Below are 22,259 nucleotides of genomic sequence, written 5' to 3' on the forward strand. Positions count from 1 at the left end.
GCTGGGCGTCTGACTCAGGCCGCGCGACAGCTTTCAAGTACAGATATTTGCCTGACAAAATCTCAACATCATGAATAGTTAAGGACCAAAAGCTGGAAATGCCTGAGGTGGCAAAAGTGAAGAAAATGAGAGACAAGGAGAGAGAGAGACAAGGAGAGAGAGAGAGAGAGAGAGAGAGAGAGAGAGAGAGAGAGAGAGAGAAGTATTGCAACTGGTTGTCTCTCGCTCTTCTAAGAGCAAATCTAAGACAGGGCAAGGCAAGGGTTCTATCAGGCACGGGCTACCTGCCACTGGGGACTTGCCTTTGTATTCGATGGCGAAGCCCGACATCCCAAGGGAGGCATCGCTGCGGAACGCCAGAAAGAGGCTGTTTCCACTGCTCTCGATCCTCTCCGGGGCCTGGGTGCCCTGCAGACTGCTAATCAGCGGCCCGTTAGAGTCCTCGCCCTCATAAATGTGCAGGAAGTCGTAGCTGGGCTCCATGTTGAAACTAGGCAGCGAAGGGGAGAGATAAAGAAAGAAAGAGAGAAAGAGTGAGAGACAGAAAGAAAAAAAAAAAGAAAAAAAAACATCCAACATGAGATTGGAACACCATCCAGAGAACAGAAGCCATCTGCTGCTTTGACAACAGGGGAGTTGTGCTTCACATCATAAAAGGGAGAACTTGATCACAGGTTAAACTGAGGGGTGTAGAAACGGAATCATTCCTGTAAAAATTCTCTGCTGACTTTTAGTGGCCCTTTGGGTTGCTCAGTAATGCACAAGTGACATAAGAAAAAAAAGTTTACAAACAAAATCAGTCATGCAAAAAAAAAGACAATCCCATCACATTGTACATCTCGTTTGGTTTTGAAAACAATCACCGCTATGATGTTGATTCCCATCTGTTCACATTAAACAGCAATGCGACGTGAGCGCCATACCTTTTGAATATTAGAGCGACCACAAAGTCGGGATTGACTCTTATCCGCCAGTCGCATTCCTTTCCCGGTGGGTACGGCTGGGGGTAGTTGGGTGATAGAATTACCCCAGCAGGTCCCGTCACGTTGCCTCCGCAGGTAGCTATCACAACAAGGAGAGTGAGGGCATCAGTGAGCTCCTGGGGAGTTTTAATATGATTCCTCAATAAACAGACACACAGGGTAATGACAAACAAACAGTTCACCCAATCGCCGGAAGCAAGCTGACTGTGAACCACCTCTCATGAATCGATGAGTGCTGGTATCCGTGTGAAATCCCCAACACGGTAGCATTCGATTTTTTTTTCTTCTTTCTGTCTATTTTTTCCCAATTGCGTGGGCAGGCACCATAAAAAAAAGTTTCACATAATTATTTCTTTATTTTTTTTTATGAGGGCTGAATAGCATGCATTAATCAACATCTGCCAAGGGGCTTTGGCTTGAGTCGAGAGCTGCCAAGTCTAGCATCACACAGCTGGGATCAGCGCTCCGGTCCCAGCTGCGCTCCGTCTTGCTCGACTCGGGCCCATGGAGCCGAGAGGAGCGTGATTGCTCCTTGTCTGTGGGTGGTAGAGGTGGTCGGGGAAACCATCCCTTTCAGAGGAGGAGGTTTGGAGGTTCTAGTGGCGGAGGCTCAAGGGTGCGGGAGAGACACTATGGCCTTACTGGCTGTCTGAGTGACCTGAGGGATGAAAGGGTGAAACGGGTCTGGCTGTTGTGTCTGTGAGGGAGGTATGATGGTGGTATGAACAGGCTGAGGGGCACTGCCATTCCATTGTGTGTGTGTGTGTGTGTGTGTGGGTGGGTGTGTGTGTGGGTGTGTGTGTGTGTGGGTGGGTGGCAGGTGGTTGTGGACTACTTGTATCATTTCAGATACAAGTAGTCAAATGAAAGGGTCATACGCATGCATCATGCATATTTACATATTTTGAATTGTGAAGTTATGTATGCCTACAAAATGTCTGAAGTCAAACAACTCTAAATCTAAATATATATTATAAAACACATTTTAAGACGTACAACATCAAGACAACTATTGTCTGTGTTTTTCTACTGATTCATTGTATGTTGCTTTTGTGAAGATATTGTCTACCAGTTCCCTGCAAGCCCAAGGCCTCACAATGGTGACATGTCATTGCTGGTGGCTCAGGAGACAAGATGAAATGTGCTGTAATAAATCCAGTGCTAAAAGCGATGCTTATCTTCATCGTGTCCGCGAGAATACAGCATTATTGCCTCCGTGACAATGATCTCGGAATGTGCATAACAGCAGGGAGAGCTTTTCAGGGACACGCTGTATTTGTATTAAAAAGGTTGTCTGTAGCATCAAACGCCATCATCCACTCCACTCCATCCTGTGCAACACCTCCTTTTATAATCCAAACAGGGGGGGAGCACGGTCAGGCGCAACTATAATCCAGTGACGGCGTGGCTAGTTAGCATGCAATAAACCTAGCCCACAGCTTTTCTATATTCAGCACTGTGGGAATTGCTCCAGGAGGTCAGTCGTATCTAAAAGCAATTGAATATTTTTTTTTCATGAAAAAACAGAATAAGAATTAGCGTGTGAAGCTAGTGAGGTCTGCTGATAATTTGTAGGTACTGCTGTATCAAATTGATGGAATGCACAAAATAAAGCTATGAACAAAGTGTAATTGCATCTACACATATTTGTTTTTGGTTAACCCTGTCTGAATGCTTAAGCAGTGAATATCCAACACACATATAGATGCACACTCGCAGAGACAAACACACACACACAAACTCAGCCAGTCACCCTCACACACACACACACAAAAAAATGGAAAATGGATCCTGGGATTTGAAGCTTGGCAGAGAGTCACGGTGCCTCCGCACAGCTGAGCCCAGTGAGAGTTTTATCGGAGTCACACGCTGCAACATGCATTATTTTCAGATGTTCAAGGCTAGCCCACACCCGCAGTGACAGAAACACATAAACTCGGGGCGCCATGGAATTTCCCCCAGGAGGACTTAATGTACAGGTAATTCCTCACTAAAATGCACAGGGGCCTCTGTTTGATTTTGTTATTTAAACTGGGTAATCCCTCTTTCCGCCCTGTTTGCTGGCAGCTTTGGGTGCAGAAATACTTTAGTAAACATGCACCTAAAATATACTATAAACAAGCTTGTGAAGCATCTCTTTGTTGCCTCATTTTCAAGATAGTTCTTAAAGTTAGTTTTCAGTGGAGTGGCTTAACAACCTACGTTCTAGTTAATAGGACATACAACCTCAGTCATTTAATATTTTCAAAGCCATACAAGAGGTCATAATAGGTCATAAAACCCCTACTATCTCCATGTAGTGATAGTGATGTCTAAAACTGGCAGAGCACCACCAAGTGAGAGCTGGCAATCAGAAGAGTGGGCTATGTACCTATACACGTGGGAGGGTCTGGCTGCCAGAAGAACCTGTTGTTGAGCTCCACGCAGGTGATTACAGCATCCCCCTCCATCTGGTAGCCCGGGTCGCACTGAAAGGTGATGGTGTCCCCCGGCTCCCGATTGTCTCCATAACGGGTCCCGTTTTGTGGTGTTCCAGGATCGTTGCAAGTTGTGGCAGTGGTAGCTAAAGCAATAGAAATATGTCTTAGACTGGGCAGTGGGAATTGGGGTGCAAGCGTATCTTGAAGTCTATTTTTTTTAAAACCTCTGTGTAGTAAGCATATCAGGACTGGAACAACAAAACAATGTTTGGTTTCAGGGGTTGGTTACAGATCAATACATCAGTCTCAACATTAACAACAACAATTCGACAAAAGGAGTGTCTCTTACTTGAGAACTGTATGGAGAAGCCGGACTTGCTGATGAAGTAGTCGCTGTCGAACTGGAGGGTCAGGACGTTGAAGGTGCTGTGCGTGTCCTCCGGGAGCAGCGAGCCACTCCATTCCTTCAGGAGGATGCCGCTCTCGCTCGGGCCGTCCCACACCTTCAGGATGTCGTGGTCCACCTCCGTGTCGAAGACGATGAAGTGGAGGCTGGGGGCGTTAAATCGGCCAGCAAACTAATATTTATGCCACATTCACCACGGTTTATCGGCACAAAACATGATGCAGGTCTCAGATCGAATTTTGCAGACTTGATTTTCATTATATAAGCACATCATCAGGAATTAGTCCTGTTTTTTTTAAATGAGAAATACAGGCTAGGGTGCATGTTGTCAATCCATTTACTTTCTGAACACCATTTTACACATAGGTTAGTTATAAAATGTTTCTAAAACTGCTCATACTAAACATAATGAAAAAGACATGTTCCTGTTTGCAATGCATAAAGAATATAAAAATACATAAATAAATAAATATACAGCTTAAACATGTTTTAAAAGGGATGGCAAAAAATATCCTTAGGTATTCAAAGTAATATATTGTCAGAGTGACTTTTCAATTACTTCATAATATGTTATGTTTTTTTCATAATATAAAAGAAACCGAATGCAAGGTAAAACAAACCCTCTCCTTCTCCTGCGTCCCCAACATCATCTCCCTAGCATAAGGATCCCCATGCCCATGAGCTGTATTACTGACTAATATACTGTAGCCGTGCTGAAGACAACCAAGTGATTACTGGTTCATCACTCACTGACTCACTCACTCACTAACCCACTCATTCATTCATAACTCATTATTCTTCATTCATTCATCTATCCATTCATTCTCTTATGCATCACCTTTAATGTATCATTAATTAATTCATTAATTTGTTTACTCATCCATCCACCCATCCATCCATTCATTTATTTTCACATTCATTCTCAAACCATTAAATCTACTTATCCACTCCAAACTCAGCTATTAGCCAAAAACTATAAAGCTTATCATTTAAACAGAAACTCAATATGCAGTCTATTGCCCATTTATTCCATCAATGAACCTTGATGAAAATCTCCATATTTGCCTACATATCTAAACCTTGATAGAGCTCTACACTCATTGAATGACTATAGGAGACAGATTACATTGGACACTTACAGGCTCAATCATTTGATTGCTAAATTGCCAGCATTTGATATCATACAAATATGTTATTGTCTTCTCTATGGCATCTTTGTCTGCTCCACTTGCAAATAAGTAGATACAACCCTTAGACGGCTCTTCCTCTGTGGAGTGAGATACATTCACCCTGATACAGAGTGCTATGCAGTACGTCAAAACACAAACACTGAATTTGTGCAAAAGAGCAGAAAGCAAAGGCAATGACTGAGGAAGAGGACAATTACCTGATTGTTTTGCCCGCATCCGCCTCGATGGACCAGGTGCAGTGGAGGTTGTTGTCGTAGGGCGCCGGGTAGCCGGGCGATAATATCCGCCCAGACGTGGCCTCCTTAATGTGACCTCCACACTCGGCTTGGCAAGAAAACAAGAGCAATTACTCACAGCACGTGGTCATCAGATTTTCCTGCACACCTTTCAAACACTCAGTTAAACAGGGAAACATCCTCAGCTGTGTTTGTCATTCCCTCCCAACTGGTGCATGTTACAGCACCCCCATCCGCAAAGTGAAGTCATCAATAAACGCACTAAAATACATTAAATAAATGTAACCTTGGTGACTCGCTGTGTACAAACATAAAGACTGGATGAATATCCTCCTTGTGTTCCCCTTAATGCGACAAATAAGTGCAATATCCGCCGCAGGCACTGCCATCAATTTTCACACCGTTTTTGTGCACTATGAAAATTTGTCAAACCTCAGTGTTGTTAATTAGGAAATGAAGACAGAGCATTAGTTTGGATATAAACAGACATGCACACACACACAAACACACTTAGACACACGTGTGTACACATGCACACATGCACACACGCACACACACACACTCTCTCTCTCTCTCTCTCTCTCTCTCTCTCTCACACACACAAACCAACAGAAAACTGTAGGTGCAAGGTGCTTAAAAAAGGGGGTGCAACACTATCCATGCAATTTGTCAAATATAGCCTCTATCCACCGCCATTGAGCTTAAAAAAGTACAAACAGGCATCGCAGCAAGCCAGCTCTTAATTGAAGCGAGAAGTGAAAAGGGTAGCTGCCTGAACATTAGAGGTACTTCACCGAGGCCCTGGGACACTTTGGAACAGGACAGGGTGAGGGTGACACCCACTGTGCCTCTATTTTGGTTTCAGATTCCTGGGAACGAAATTGGCTATATTCCCTCAGGTGGATTAGAGGCCAGGGTGTCTCATTTTTTTCCCCTTTCCTTTTCTATTTCTTTTAAATGACACAGACAGCATTTGAAATGCAGCACCTGGAATCTGGGTAGTGATTTTGCCCTTTTCTTGCTTTACAAGATAAAACCCTACGCTTGCGGAAAGTAAAGAGGTACAAAGGGTCCTTGGCTGCAGACAACACAAGGCCCTCAGCCTTGAAGGGAGAGAGTGCATGTATTGAAAGCAGAGACCCACAACCATGTGTCAACCGGCAGTTCTCTGAGAGAGACAAAAACAAATAAGCAAACATCTGTAAGAACAACTGCACTCGTCAACGTGTCACCATATACAACACTGGCAAACCCTTGTGTTTCTGTGCTCCATAAATGAAAAGACCACTTGATCCAAAAATGATTATTACCTTCACACTCGATTGTTAATACACCTCATCCTCCAGTTTTGTCTTTATAGCTCGTTAGAATTCTCTCCAGTGTAATAAAGTATTACTTTTTGCTGTCCACTCAAGCTGTCAAAATGAGCGGAGCCAGCTTCTGTGGTCATGTGTGGCAAACAGATGCTTTGGAAACAATAGATGCTGGACGCCTGAAAATTAACTTGGATGGCATCCATTCTGGTTGCAATTTTGAATCCAAGATATTGTTTGATGATAAGATGTGGGTTTGTTGAGCTCAAGGATATGCTAGGATCCTATACATTAGTATTGAGTATAATAGGCAGCACTGCAATGAGGTTTATAAAAGAGTGTGATTGAAATGGACAATTGCAAAAATATATATTACCAAACCTACCAAAGATGTTTAAAGAGGGACCTATTAAGCCTTTAGTGTGTTATATAGCTTTTTGTGCATGTCAAGAGTCTGCCAACTTACACGGCAAAAAGTACACGTCTGACGGAGTAACTCTCCCACAGAAAACACCTTTTCTCAGCTGCCTGAAACACCTAGTTGGGATTCAAGCCCTTTTCCTTTGTTACAACATGACGCAATCTCATAACACAATCCTTGTTGCCCACCTCATGGCAAGCTTAGCACGTCCTCACACAACATACAGCAACTACTGGGGGCTAGGGAAAGTTTGTTCAGTTTTTTAGCCTTGTCAAGAAGATATTCTGTTCTGCGTTGTGAGGACAAATCTCCTTTGTATGCTCTGCCAAAGGCAGAACAACAAAGAAGTCAGGGGTTGAAATTAATTTTTACCGCTGTTCGCTCCACTGTTGCTAACATTTTGTGTGCCCAGCACTTCATGGAGGACTGCTTCAAAAACTGTGCGGGAGATTCAGGTTCACAACCTGTGAGTATGCCTATTTGTGATAAAACATGTTATAAAACAAATAAGGTACGAGTGTTCAAGTGTGGAGTTGCTGGCTGTAGCTAAGCCATAGACCCAGCGCTCAGCTGTAGGCCTCTCGGCTAACAAGGCTAACTTGTGTTATAAGGGTGTTGCCAATCAGCTGCAGGCCCACTTTTACCAAAAATTCTGTGGGAAAATGGTGATGTTTTTTTTTTTTTTTTTTCTTCTTTACTTTCAGACACAAGTGCAGTTTTTGGCAGCTCTATACACTTTCACAAGCTGAAATTATGGCTGAGATCTGAGAGATTACTTATTAGTCTTTCCCTTAAATACCAATAGCTGTCAGATAGCAATTAGTAATAAAAGAGGCGGAAAAAATTATATTGCCTTGATAGCCTTGATTGCCATAATATATAATACTGTATATATATATACATATATACATATATATATATATATATAGGGAGAGAGAGAGAGAGAGAGAGAGAGACTCACCGACACAGGATGGTAAAGGCTTGTCCCACACCCTGCGGTCCCCACTGAGGCAGGTCAGAGTGCTGTTTCCGTGCAGTGTGTACCCAGGGTTACAGCTGTACACCACTCGCGTGTTGGCAAAATGCCCGTTATCTTCAATCTTGTATCCGTAATTTGGAGTCCCCGGTTCTTCGCATTTGACAAGGTCAAAACCTGCAAAAATGCATGTTAAACTCGAGGCCCATTTCGGATGTAAAAAAAACATCTGTCCACTTGAATGAACCCCAAGCCTGGGAGAGCTTTCTGGTGCAATAATTACACAAAGGTGGAACAATAAAAAAACATCTGCCTGGCACTATTTAGCAAACAACTTCAAGCATTTTACCCTCGTCTGATAGTGGCAAAACATATGCTTAGCACAGCACAAAATCCTCTTGTATAGTGCACCTTAATCTAATAGCTCTGTGTATAGGAGTTTATTGCAACTGTAACTGATGGGGGAAATTGTGTTGCCTTTATGGTTGAATGTCCTGTTTACTTAAACACGGTATCAACCCCTTCATGTTTCTACATAATGCACAGCCAGGAATGATAATGCACACCTGGATTTATGTAGATAAGGTTTGATAAATTTGATTTAAAAAATACATAATTTCAAGCTTGGATTCTAGGAACCCCATATATATATATTTGTGTGTACAGTACATTATAATAATATCTTTACTATTATATATTCATACACAAATACCCTGAGCAAAAGCTTGGAATTATATGCAAAGCTATGCTCTAATAAACGTGGTCTTAAATGTCTTTCTGAAGTCATATATAGCGGAGAAAATGAAGCTAATAGCCATCACCTCCTCACCATCAGGGGAGTACGTGCCCACAGCCTCCCACATATCCATCAGTCCGATGGATATACAAGTACATCCAGTACAATGAAAGCCTGCCTATTGTGATGGGTGCATATTCCAGGTATACCCTACCTAGGATCCTCAACCACTCACATCTTTAGACCAATCATCAGTATAAAAGAGTGTAAAACATGAGGTTTTATGTGTAAGTTATTGTGGGATGCATCTGGGGGGTTTTCATCATGTCTGAATGAGCCGCATATCACCACACCTGACATATATTGTTTTCACAGGTCCAGATGGATCCATAGAGACGCGTGTTGTATGATAATCAATCATCTTGTGTCACTTGTCGTCTGACCTAAACTGTCAGGTGAATCACATTGAGACCTTGATTCACTGGTCTTATTTTTTACTTCATCCTTTTTTTTTCTCTGCATTATCTGCATTTACCAAAGAGGAGGCTGAGCACATTTTAAGCCTAGTATTAGTGTCTGGTTAATGCGAGCTGAATTTTAAACATAATGAATAAGCAAATCCCATAAATGTTGGATCTCCCACAAGTCACACTAAATTAGTCTTTTTCAAGTCCTCTGTTTCATGGCGAAGGGATACTGAATAGGGAGGATGTACGGCCTGGTCTTCTCCATGATCACTTCAGATTTCCCGACTGGGAGAGTGTGTGTGTGTGTGTGTGTGTGTGTGTGTGTGTGTGTGTGTGTGTGTGTGTGTGTGTGTGTGTGTGTGTGTGTGTGTGTGTGTGTGTGTGTGTGTGTGAAGTGCTGAGGATGCTTAACACCGCTGTTGTATGATCGCCCACGTCAAGGCTGACATACTTCCCATTCCATTTCATTTCCTCATTCTGGGGCCTCAAACTTACTGCTGTATGTCACCCGGAAACCCTTGTTGGTTCCCGTCCCGTTGCTGTTGAACTCAATCCACAGATGATTTGAGGTGCTGTTGATGACCACATTAGTCATTTCGCTCTGTGAAAAATTGCCCAGCAGTCGAGATGAACTGTCGTTCCCATCATAAATCTGGGGAGGAAAAATGCATTCTCAAAGCCTTCATTTGAGCAAAATCCAGACATGTAAATATGAAACTCAGATCTATCTAAAAAATCACAGTCAGTGAAAAACGAATTATGTGACCTTCATATGACCTCATAAGATTTCATTTAGTTTCTTCAGTTTATTGAATTCTGTAGGTTTTTATAAATGTTTTAGCTCTATAGCTTCAAAGTGGCAAGGTCCAAATGCTCTACAGGGCAGGGCCCCATTTCCCAAAAGCATTGCAAGCCTAAGTAGTTTGTAGAATCCCTCTTACTAATAATTGTTAATTTTCAAAGCATTTCCCAAAAGCATTGTAACTTAAGTAGTACTTGAAAACGCATATAGATGTGTGTGTGTATGTGGGAGTAGTCGTAGACGGCTAAGAGCTTCTTACTCCACGTTGAGGTCACCAGCAGGACGTACTGGGAAATTACAACTAACAATACATGTATTAATGTTGTTACAATTACATATTAATTAAATTAATTATATTTTATTACAGTCAGCTTTTAGTTATTTTTTTTATTAAAATAGAATCATAGAAATATGATTAAACTATGCACACAATTGGCAAAGTTATGACATGATTCAATTTGCCTAGGTTCATCTTTTCCCTCTTTTTTTGAAGGGGGGGGGGCATATTGTGGGCTAGCCTACATTCATGCCACTCACTGTAGGCTACACTTACAAAGAGCAGCTTATGTTATGTCTTGTTATGTTGCATAGGCCTAATGATTTCAGATTCACCACCCCAAGCAGATTGTGGCAAGTAGCATGAAAACGTTATATGATTGAAAGATATCTAGGCAATTGCTATTTACAGTATATGTTGTTTATATATGGGTCTTCATATAGGCACCTAAGCTTTTGAGCTATCTGATCATCTAAATATTAATGTTAACCATAATGTTAATGTTAACCACTGCGCTACTTGTTTATACTAACTACAGGATAGGTATGCTAACATTTCTGAAAATTAAAGCCACTATTCCTAACAATGTGGGCTTATGACAGTTACTGCATCCTTGCTTTGCTTTGCTGTTTTCGCTACATTGACTCACTAGCGCCTTTTGAGGTACAAAGTGGTATTGTGAAAGAGGACAGGCTGGGGCTAGCTGGTTAGTATGCTAACTTTGGTTTCACTTTACTTTACAGATCGGTAAAAAGTGGGTATTACTTAATAGTTTCCCAGTTGTTTCTAAACCACCATTTATTATGATAACAAGTCTGTAGCAAAATGGTAATATCGTGTAGTAAATTTGGAATGACCATTTACATGTAGTAGTAATGGTAATGGTAGTAGTAATAGTGAGGTTTAATGGTGCGATTTTAAATGTGACCGACCGAAGTAACGTGCTACACTAGCTTTAGCGGAAATTGGGCAACACAGATCATAGGTGTTTTTGACATCAAGTCAAAACGGTTATTTCTCCACATTCTGTTGCTATTTCTAGTTAATTTTTTATGTTTTCAAACAAAAATTCTTATATACAGCATCTTTAAAGTGTATTCTCCTTTAAGTGAATTAGCAAGTATGTCCTATGAAGTTCAAAAGTCAGGTGTGACATCACCTGATCTCCAGATCTAATATTTCAGCACTGTTTTCATAGACAGTGTCCGAGCAGGGCACGCACGTCCGCATTGGGTGCTTGTTTTGGGAAATGCGTGTAAAATGTACTAAAGGGCCATAATAGACTCCGACACTCTGAGTGTGTGGTCCAGTCTTTCCTGGGCATGTCCGCTCTGACCTGCATAAGTAAGGCTGACTCTTTTCTTTTAAAGTGTACTATAATCTGAAAACATACCTTCTAAACTTTGTCATTTACATTAACTTTGCCTCGAATAAATATGCTTCTCATTTTATTGCAGTACTTCATACGATGTTAGTGTGTTTTTGTATTTTTTGGCCAGGAGCTAAAAGATGCCACAGTTAAGACATACTGTACCTTAAGATAATCTCCTTCAAGGAGCTGGAAGTTTGTAGCCACCATTCGAATGCCTTTTCCTCTCTCTGTCTCGATGCGGTAGATGCACTCGTGATTGTTGCCATAATTGGCAGGGTAATTGGGTGAAAGCAAGACACCTTCGATTCCAACAGAGGTGGCTCCACACTCAGCTAGACAGAGAGAGAGAGAACAAAACCGAATGAGAGAGTGGACAAAGAAGAAAGAGGAAGAGATAAAAGGGGAAAAAAAGTGAGAGAGATGAGGGTAAGGAGGAGGGCAAGGGGAGGGAAAGGGAACAACAGAGAAAGAGAAAGAGGACTTGCTCGGAATCAACTAATTCCAACAAATGCCCAAAGAAACAGCTTGAGTTCCAGTTAGTTTGAATGTTCTGGCCAGTTCCTCTGATGCTGTCCTGACCGAGTACACAATGACATCACGGGAACTTGGCAAGAGCGCTCAAAACTGACCAGCTCAAAAGTGGCCACTAACACCACATACAAATTCAGCTACCAAAAACAGAAAATCTAGTACAAGAACAGAACCCATATGAAATCCTTCAACTTTGTTGGCTACAGCAGCTGTTATCTACTGAAGGGCCTGACAATCTGAACCAGTTGGAGCATGAGCTGTTGTCATTTTGATGAACTAGAGGACCACACTTGAGAAGAATACTAATTACTTGGCAGATTTATGCATTAGTTATGTGCTGGCCACAAAGGCTCAAGACTGTGCCGGAATCAGATGTCCATGTAGTTAATATTCCGATGCTGTGCCTCAGGTGTGATAGCAGATGTTGCCTCGAGACCTTCAGTTCTGCAAATTGAGAGGAGCAGAAATTCTTGTGATGGGGATGCAGTCTTCGGAAAGAAATGGAATGATCCTTCAAAAGGTTGAGGGAAAATAAGTGCGAAATTTGTTTCCTCGGGCACAATACGGGATATGAGTTATTTTCTCCACTTATTAGGGTTCCTCCGTCAGGAGGAAACCTATTGTTATTGTAGGTATTATTATTATTCTTGTGCCATTGAAGTCAATGGCAGCCCCTAGAACCGTATGGTAACTTTTTGTGAAATTTGGCACACTCATTAAGGACAGTCCCTTCTCCACTCACACCAAGTTTCATGTCTCCCACTAGACCACACTAGCGCCACCAACGGGTCAAAGTTGGACTTTTGTTAACACTGTAACTTTTGAACTGTTTGGCCGATTTTCAAAAATGAGGTACCATTGGATTCCTTGGATCAAGACGAATGAAACACACCCTATGGCGTCAATTTCCGGTTATATAGATTTTCTGCAATTTCCGGTTTTATCAAAAACCTTTGAAAGGCATCAACTCCTACAATTTTTGTCAAATCTTCTTCAAAATCACCAGAGATGATCTTCAGACCAAGCCTCACAAAAATTCTCCAACCGAATTTTGATCCTCACAACTGTTTGTCCGACACAGCCACTCAAATGCAGCAGAAAAGCTTTCAAACAGGAAGTGAAGTCATATCTCAGCAAATCTTTCAGATATCAACATCAAACTTGGTATGCACGTGGAAGACACTACAACATGTCCCCGTGTGCAAAGGCAACTTCATATCTTCAAAAATGATTGATATAAAGCAAATTGCATTAATCGCTAACGCGAATGGTGAATATGTAACCGGGTAGCTTTAGGACCCAGGAGTTTATAGGCAGCCAATGGTTGACGTGCTGTTATGAATGCTGCCTGACACGCGCGCGACATGCACGAGACGGACAGACACAATTTTATTGAGACTATTTTGTGGATACGAGAGAAGAGGACGATTTCTGGTGTGGAGAAGATTTTCGTCTACATTTGACCGTAAGTAATAAAAGCATACTTATTACTGTTTAATTCGTATGATAACTGCAAGACGATTTTATTCTGTTTTTATTCTTGGTTAGTGTATTTGAGGTAGCGCAGATGTTTTGGGTCGAAATGGTAGCTAGCTTAGTTAGCTGGATAGTTATCTAGCATTAGGGAGAAGGCAACTTTGGTACCGATAGGTACATTTTGAGGAATTGTGTTCAGAAAGTGATTTAACCAAAGGCCAGAAGTTTAACACAGTTCGTTTGCGTTGATGAATACAAATTAAGTGTTTTATTGACTTGTTCCAGTATCACTTTGTGACTCCGTGCTGTTGTAGCTATCTAATGTAAGTTAGCTGTATTTAATATTTCACTGGGTCTTGGAGCTGTTTCATTCACTGAAATAATTATGAAATGTGATGTTCTATTAGCCATTTCGTTACTTGAGCAAGTCACAGTATTTCCAAGGTTTGATAGTGTAACTGAGACGACACAGTAAATAATTCATCTTTGCTAGTAGAAAGTATGTTGTATGGTAGCATAGCAAGCTAGTAGTATAACTACAAACCTTAACATATAGGCTAGTTTTGCTTCTGTGGACGGCGTTTCAAATTAACGTACTCTACGTACCTGTACGGTTGGGTTATTGTATATTTACATGTCATTGTGGATGTAATTGTGTTGTTTTAATTAGTGCGTTCCAAGTTTTTCTGACGGTCTCCACAGCGCAAGTACTTTTTTTCGAAACTGTAGTTGGCTAGTTAGCTAGGCTACCTTAATTAGCTGTATAGTTAGGCTACCCACCATTAAACTCGTAGCAATGGTAGCTACACTACCATGGTTGTTGTACTTGCTACGTATTAAGCGGTTCAAGGTTTGATCGTTTAGAAGCTCCATTGAAAACATATAGAACTACAGTACAGTATTTTTGTAATTGTTCGTTTGATACGATTAGCTATTGAAGTGTTAGCAGTAGTACTAATTTGAACATAGTTTTTGCTTCTGTGAGACGGCGTTCTAAATATACCTATAACTTAACAACCTGTAACTCTACTTTCATAAATAGGTTTCCCCATCTCCTCCCATACCATGGGCCAGAGGAGCATGACCACCTGGGTGAGGAGTTTCTGAATTATCAGACCATGCCAACCACCTCCCTTCAGGACGAAACTGAGATGGAAAGCTTCTGGGCTGGAATGGCAACACGGAAACATAAGGTATACTTTTTTTTGGCTTTCTTTTTGGCAGGTGTGGCTTGGCTACATCTGTTGCTATTATTGATGCATGCCTATATCGTGTCATACATGATGCAAACTATGCATGTTGTATCTGAACTTTGTTACAGTGTACTTACAGTATTAATCAAAACAAAATATGGTATGTTTTTCCATTTTGTTCTTTGTTCATTCTCAATAGGTGGCAGGAACTAAAGAATTTGAGAGGCTTGTTGCCGTCGCCAAGCTGGTCCTGGTGTTGCCCCATTCGAATGCAGATGCTGAGAGGGTGTTTTCAGTGTTCAGTGGGACTGAACAAAACTAAGACCAGAAATAGCCTGGCATTGGATGGCACCCTGTCTTCAATAATGGCCATAAAGATGGCCGACCTGGAGCCCTGTTTCAGATGGGAGCCCCCTTCAGAGGTCATCAAGGCCTCCAAGAAGGCCACAGGCCAGTACAACCTTGCCCACAGATCTTAGAAAATGACTAACCAGGTTCTGATCTGCACCTGATACCTCATTTTTAGTTATTTTTGTCATGTGTTGATCTATTTTATTGCTTAAAAGGCTACTGTTTAAGCACTTTATTTGTTGCACTTTTTTGTTTGATGGAACGTGTGGTGGGAGGCTTTGAATAGTGAAAAATATTTCTCCCTAACTAATCTTGTGTCATTTTTTGCTGTTCATAAATTGTTAAGTGCTCATAAATCATTAAATACAATTATTAACAATATAGGTTAGGTTCCAGTTAAGAATTAGTTGAATACCATTGTAATCAAAATGTCAATCAACCTACCTTGGTAAAATCTTAAACACAGGTCTATTAATTAGGCTATATTGTGGTACATAGACAGTCATTGAGGCACAAGAATAGTTTTCTGGTTGAATGTTCAGCTCAAGTCTAAAAGGCCCTACAAGTCATGATCAGATGAACATGAATCAGAATAAGTTCAGGTATTGCACATCTTTAGCATACCACCCAAAAATCCCCTAGAATGCAGGAAATAACATCTACTTAAACCAAAATGTCCTGGGTGTGGACCTTCAGCTATGTCTTTGCTTCACAGAATGTAACCAATGTTGTCCATTTCCAGTAGGCCCCACAGTAGGCAGACTTTGGGCCCCAAAAACCAACAGAATGCAGAGCACAACATGGGTACAACGCCAAATTAATTCCAATTCCCTGATATCTGAGCCACCCAACGTGTGTAGCTGCGTGCACGGCAACATTTTCTCACTCCAAGGTTTTTTGAAAAGTTGGCAGCTCTGTGGTGACACGTTTTAGTACACTTTGCAGTGAGTGTGTTTGCCCTACAATGCTAAAAAGTTGCAGTCAAATTTGGCAAAATTGCTAGCTTGGATATTATCTTTACATTTAGATGGGTTGGTGGTTACAAACAATGAGGATGCGCATGCAGCTTCAAGGCAGAACAATGCCTACCATTTCACCTTTACTGTATATGTTCCATCCACCCCCCCTTTCTGAATAAAGTTCCATTGATCTGATTTGTTGCTATCTGTTGCTATAAAAACCATTTTAGCCAAGCTAACTAACATTGTTTTTAGCTAGCTGACATTACCATTCAATCACAAACAAAACATGAATAGAAATAACTTGCTAACAGGGTCCTCACGTTAAATCAAAAGCTTGTAGTGAGATGCATGACCCCCGAGACAAGCTTTCATGTTAATAATCCTGTTGGTCACCCTGATTGTGCATGTTGTGTAGTTAAATGGAATGAGAGAGTCTGACCATGATAAAGTATTGTCAAGCTGCTGTACCATCACAAGGTACACTTGCAAACAGCTGGACATTAGCTGTACCTTGGTCCAGTTCACTGCATGCCTCTTGTCAGTTGTGTATGACTGAGACTAGAGAGATGTCAATTCAGGGAGAGTTCCTATAACCATGGATTTTTAACCAGTTTTGGGAAATTTTGAAAACAGTGTTATTGTGTGGGACTACGTTTTTGGGCTACTTCTAATCCTCATGCGGCCGCCGCATTTATCCCTTGGCGTGACCTGCACTGGGAAAGAGGGAAACAGCATGGATGGGGAAAGTGTGTGGGCAGAGCAAGCAGTAGTAGTACATAACCTACAAACGTCCTTTAGTGAAGTGTATCCTCACTTTCATACAGTTATTGTTGTAATCAAAGCTTTTAAAGAATGGATCTCTGCATTAAGGGCCTGACCAGAGCACAGGTGGCCTGACAGAACACGCTTCAAAGTTGTCACTTTCAAAAGGGTGGCATTTTAACCCTGTCAGTCCAAAATGTCTAAAACTTGGTACCCATGACTTATTGCTCATGGGAAACAAAAAAGTCTCAAGAACCCATAATGTCACCAGCATGGATATTTCTCGACAGTGACAATTTGTGAATAATTTAAAAAAAATGACTTCAAATCAGCCATTGATCCAATTATCTGTCCAATGTTGTGTACATGTATGAAATACATGTCAGTGTCATGTCAATTTTGTAATGATTGGAATGTTGAGGAGGAACCCGCCATTGCTGCCTGCAGCTATATTTCTGGTTGCTGTTGTCGTTCTTGTGGGAAATAATTGTGGCTGATTGATATGATGAGCTTCTTAACTTTCGTCCTCCATCTTCAGACAAAAGGATACAACCTCGGCCATCTTACCAACAGACTGCACTGATTACACACAGTAGCCTGGTCTAACATCTGCTGGTAAAATGATTAGCTGAAGAGTGATGCTATTATGAGTGTCAAAAGAGAGATTCTGCAATAAGCGCGTGCCTCATCTTCTTTATGGTGGGAAGTAAACTAAGAAAGCCACCATCCTCGTAGACGCACAGAAAAGCTTTTTGAGAAATGCTGAATGGGCACTCTGGTGTTGCCTTTGGCCTTAAAGCCGAAGATTATACTCCCTGTTCGGAGGCAGAGAGCTTTCATTTTAGTGTGGTGTTCAATGGCAGTTACCACTGGAGCAATTTGCAGTACCAGTTTGGTTCACTGCAACTTGAAGAGCCTTTTCTGCGCTAGTGAAGTGGTTCTCAGTCTTGCCTCTGGGTTTCCCTTACTCTGCAGGTTTTCAATTGGACTATTGATATTGATTAGCTCTTGGTTAGTTGAACACATCTGTATTAGTTCTTAGTACTTTTTTGTTCTATTTTTCTATTTGATAATGTAGTTAAGTGTACATAGTAATAGTTTTCAGACCTTTTTTCTCTGTGTTAATAGTGTAACTCTATTCATTCTGCTAACATTACCTGAGACCTGTCTGTAGCTACTCCATTGGGTTGAAGAGCTAATCTAGGCTAGGCAGAAGAAGAATATCAACAATGACAAGTACCAAGCAGACCGCTCCTAAAACTATAAGTGACAAAGCCCCGATCAAGCAGCTCACTAATATGGCTGCCTGCAAAGACGTCCCAGATGAAAACGGTGAAAAAGCCTCACCGTTACAGGCCTAGTACCTTAGCTCTGGGAAAGATCTGTCACACCAGAAGTTCACTGAGCTGCTGATCTGCAAGCTGCCCTTCCAGCGTCTGATCAGAGAGATCGCTCAGGACTACAAGACTGATCTGTGCTTCCGGAGCTTTGCTGTCATGGCTCTTCAGGAGGCAAGCGTGGCTTACCTAGTGGGTCTGTTCGAGGACCCCAATCTGTGCGCCATCAAGGCCTAGTAGAGTGTCAACATCATGCCCAAGGACAACCAGCTGGCTTGTCGCATCCGTGGGGAGCGTGCTTAAACTCTCAAGATTATCCCTTAATCCAAAAATGCATGCACCTTAACTGTGGAACACTCTGTCAAAATGTAGGCTACTAGAGAGATGGGCTCATTGGACATTCTTGAACTATTTTTTTATTGTTTTCTTCTTTAACTTAGATGATCTTCCCCATTTTATACCCCTTGTATTGTGTGATTTATCTTTGTGCCTCGCGTGGTCTATTTATTACTATTTTTATTTTTGGTTCTGATGTATAGCACTTTCAGCTGTATTCTTTGTGTGAAAAGTGCTATATAAATAAAGTGTTACTTACTTACTTGCTTAACCAACATAAGAGTAAATGCCTTCCAGTTAATATGCCGTCATCTGACGCCAGGTCACTTGCCTTTTTTCGCTTTTACAGAGGATCACTGTACGGAGAGAGCTTTAAGCATTGCAGAAGAAGTAGTACCTTTAAGACCTCACCGTGTGATGACTGTGCATTGCCAGGTAATATCAGATGAAAATGAGGTTAATGCTTCATGTTCGACATGTCCATTCCATGGTTCTCTGTAATAAACATAAAAGCTTATCTACCTACCCACACACCTTGGCAGGGGGGCACTCCATACCCTTCTTCCCCCACCCAGGCAGGTTATCTTGTGTTCACCTTCCAGACGGTAGCCTGCGAAGCAGGAGAATATGAGCGAGTCACCGACCCCGAACTGGAAGCCAACTCGTCGACTGTAGGCAGGCACTCCGGGATCCTCGCACGGCTCCAGATCGTACTCTGCCAGAGACGCACAATGAAGAAAACATTCACTTTGATCGCCGTGATGGGTAAGAAAAAACGCACCGGCAGAGTGAAGAGATGAAACAACGGATCTGTATTTATGAAGCATGCTTTTGATGCTCTCAAACTGATAAAGTACGGTTGACAGTTTAGATGATTTCAGTGCTTTCAGGTGTGAGAGTCTGTTACTTTACTGCATCAGTACAGGGTAGTCACAGTGTCACAGCATTCATGCCTGAAAAAAATATTACAGAAAAAAAGTAAAAATGCATCGTAGACGAGCCTCAGACAGTGACAAACCACAGTCCCACCTGAGAAGGTGATGTTGAAGCCCTCGTAGGACATGGAGAAGTCAGAGATGAATCGGAGCTGGGCACTGAAATTGCCAAAGAGGCCCGCTTTGATGGAGGGCGGCAGGACGGAGCCGGTGAGCCTGGCCACAGGATCGGTGAAGCTGCCGTCCTCTGTAATGAGCAGGTAATCGTGCGAGTCCTCCAGGTGGAACGTGTGAAAAACGAGCTGCACTCCTGAGGGGAGGAAGTTTCAGACGAGATTAGGAGCCATCGGTCACACATGGAAAAGCCCTGCTCTGTGCTTACAGGCCCACGGAGAAGATGGCCACATAATGCTGATGAAAACAAAACTGCATTGCCACCACAACTGTACGAAAGCCCTGAACCGCATGTGAACCGCATTGACCTACCCTCACTCATTATTATGACTTTTTAGCTCATTATTTCAAGATATAAAGTCATTATTTCAAGATTGTATCTCGTTATTTCAAGATACTAAGACTAACATAGTAATGTGTAAAAATAATGAGATACTATGTTGAGTTAACTTAATATCTTGAAATAACAAGATGCTATCTTGAAATACCAACTTAATATCTTGAAATAATAAGACATTATCTTGAAATAACGACTTAAGATGTTGTAATTTAAAGAAAATACCTCATGAGACATTTTCTTGAAAGTAGTCAATTTTTTTTAGATATTATCATAAAATTACGACAAAATATTTAAATATATTTTCTTTAAATAACAAGATAGTATCTTGAAATTACAACTTAATATCTTGAAATAATAGGATATTATCTTGAAATAACCAGAGAGTATCTAGAAAGTACCTCTTAAAATCTCATTATTTTGAGATATATTCTAGAAATTACAACTTAACGTTTTGAAATAATGAGATATTATCTTGAAATAATTTATAACTGGATGGTTTCCAGAAAAAAAAAAGGGTTTTGGGAGAAATGTTAAATTTGCCATTGTGGGATTTGCAGGGTAATTATGCAGGGCAGAAAAGGAAACAAAAAGCAGGAGGAAATAAGGTTGTTTAATGCTGCCGACATCTGCTTTTGTGAGGAGAAGCCCTCAGCAACTGTTCTGACTTACCGTTCCCGTGCGATACTTCTATTGTCCACGTGCAGTTAAGCGAGTTGGGGTAGAAGTCTGGGAAACCGGGGGAGAGAATACTTCCACTCTTCCCAAATATGTAGCCTCCGCATAGAGCTGAAATATAAAACAAAAATGATGATAATTCATCAAAATGAATCTATGTGATGGACCAACGTTATGATTCACTTCGCAATTCAAGATGTCATGTCTTCCTTCTCCAGAGCAGCTGGGATGGTTTGGAAAATGCATGAACCAAAGCAGAACTTCTTTATTAATCTGATTCATATCAGCCTTTTGTATCCGTCTTAGTGTTCGGATAACATTTAACGTGAAAACAAAGGTGCAAATGATCACAAAGATGTATTGCTTCATTAGACTGTATTTGATTAGTATGCCAATTGTGTCTAAAATTGCTCAAAGACATTACAACATTAAAACGGGCCTAGGCAGCTTTGATATGGAAATCTAGGTCAGAGTCTGCAAACAATGTCCCTGGGTGTTAAAAGGAGGAAAAAAAATCTAATATGCACTTTATAAATGTAATAAACAAACTTTTGGAGCCTCCCCATATTATGTACAGAGACAGCACTGATGACAGTGTGAAACCGAGAGGCAGACAAGTTTCCAAAAGAAACCCTTTGGAGTTTTAGCCGTCTGGCAACTCATGAGATGAAGATGTGGGATAGACTGATAACAGCTGTGGGGAGATCAAAGGCAAAATTAATAACAAGTCAAAATGCAGCAAGGAAAGACCCCGTCAATGAAGACAGAGGCATCCCAAGTAACAAGCTTCACGGTGCCTCAACCGCAGCATCTATGAAAGGCAGGAGAGTTGTGTAGCAGTATGGCTCCAAAGTACATTCTAATGGACTAAACATGCGTGTATCAAATGTATCACCAACATTTATGTAACAGGCTACTGGCATGCGGTTTTATAATTTGAGTGCTGGTATACATTATTTTTTTTAACAAAAAAAAATTAGCAATTAAGGACAAGCTTTCTTAAAATAGAGTATATTCAACATGAAATGCACAGAGTTCACAGTGGCAATTATGCCCAGCTCCAGAGGCGATGGTGATGCTGGTGATTAAGTGGAGATCATGTTGCGCATGTTACCATACACGCCCAAGGCAACATCTGCAAGTTAATCAGCAAGGATGGTTCCTCCACTGTGAGACAAATAAAAGTCACATAATGGCACAGCGTCCCAGCGCGCCGCTACACGAGCACTGGGCCTGAGCTGATTCGTTGTCGATAAGTGGGCAACTGTGCTCCATTATTTTGAGGGGAAATCGCCCTTTCTTTAACAACCTTGAAATCTGTGTTTGAGTCATACCTGAGTCACAATGGTAGCACGTAGCTTGCTCGCACTAAATAAACATTTAACCTGAGTCAAACAGTGGCACATAGCTTGCTTGCAGCAAATGAACATGCAACCTGAGTGAAATTATAGCACATAGCTTGCTTGCACTAAATGAGTAAACAACGACAGATTTCTATCTTCTTTCACTGACTAATTATGATATATCATTAAGACTTAGCATGTGACATCATGAACACTGTAGCTTTCATGGTCCACTTAACAAATTT

At 41.4% G+C, this 22,259-nt stretch overlaps 1 protein-coding gene across 3 annotated transcripts in view; it reads right to left on the reverse strand.

Moving 5' to 3' along the window:
- The window catches only part of csmd1a (CUB and Sushi multiple domains 1a), a 289,469-nt gene that overhangs the window by 60,741 nt on the left and 206,469 nt on the right, over positions 1-22,259 (reverse strand). For all 3 annotated transcript variants that reach the window (XM_031578518.2, XM_031578517.2, XM_031578519.2), the window contains 11 exons: positions 20,666-20,782; positions 19,577-19,792; positions 19,074-19,262; positions 11,762-11,931; positions 9,644-9,800; positions 7,931-8,122; positions 5,197-5,323; positions 3,753-3,955; positions 3,355-3,546; positions 924-1,062; positions 303-490 (listed from right to left, as the gene is read on the reverse strand). In XM_031578518.2, the coding sequence (XP_031434378.1) occupies positions 303-490; positions 924-1,062; positions 3,355-3,546; positions 3,753-3,955; positions 5,197-5,323; positions 7,931-8,122; positions 9,644-9,800; positions 11,762-11,931; positions 19,074-19,262; positions 19,577-19,792; positions 20,666-20,782 (1,890 nt within the window). The remainder of the gene's footprint in view (positions 1-302; positions 491-923; positions 1,063-3,354; positions 3,547-3,752; positions 3,956-5,196; positions 5,324-7,930; positions 8,123-9,643; positions 9,801-11,761; positions 11,932-19,073; positions 19,263-19,576; positions 19,793-20,665; positions 20,783-22,259) is intronic.

Source organism: Clupea harengus, chromosome 13 (genome assembly GCF_900700415.2).
Source record: "Clupea harengus chromosome 13, Ch_v2.0.2, whole genome shotgun sequence".
NCBI classification, from domain to species: Eukaryota; Metazoa; Chordata; class Actinopteri; order Clupeiformes; family Clupeidae; genus Clupea; species Clupea harengus.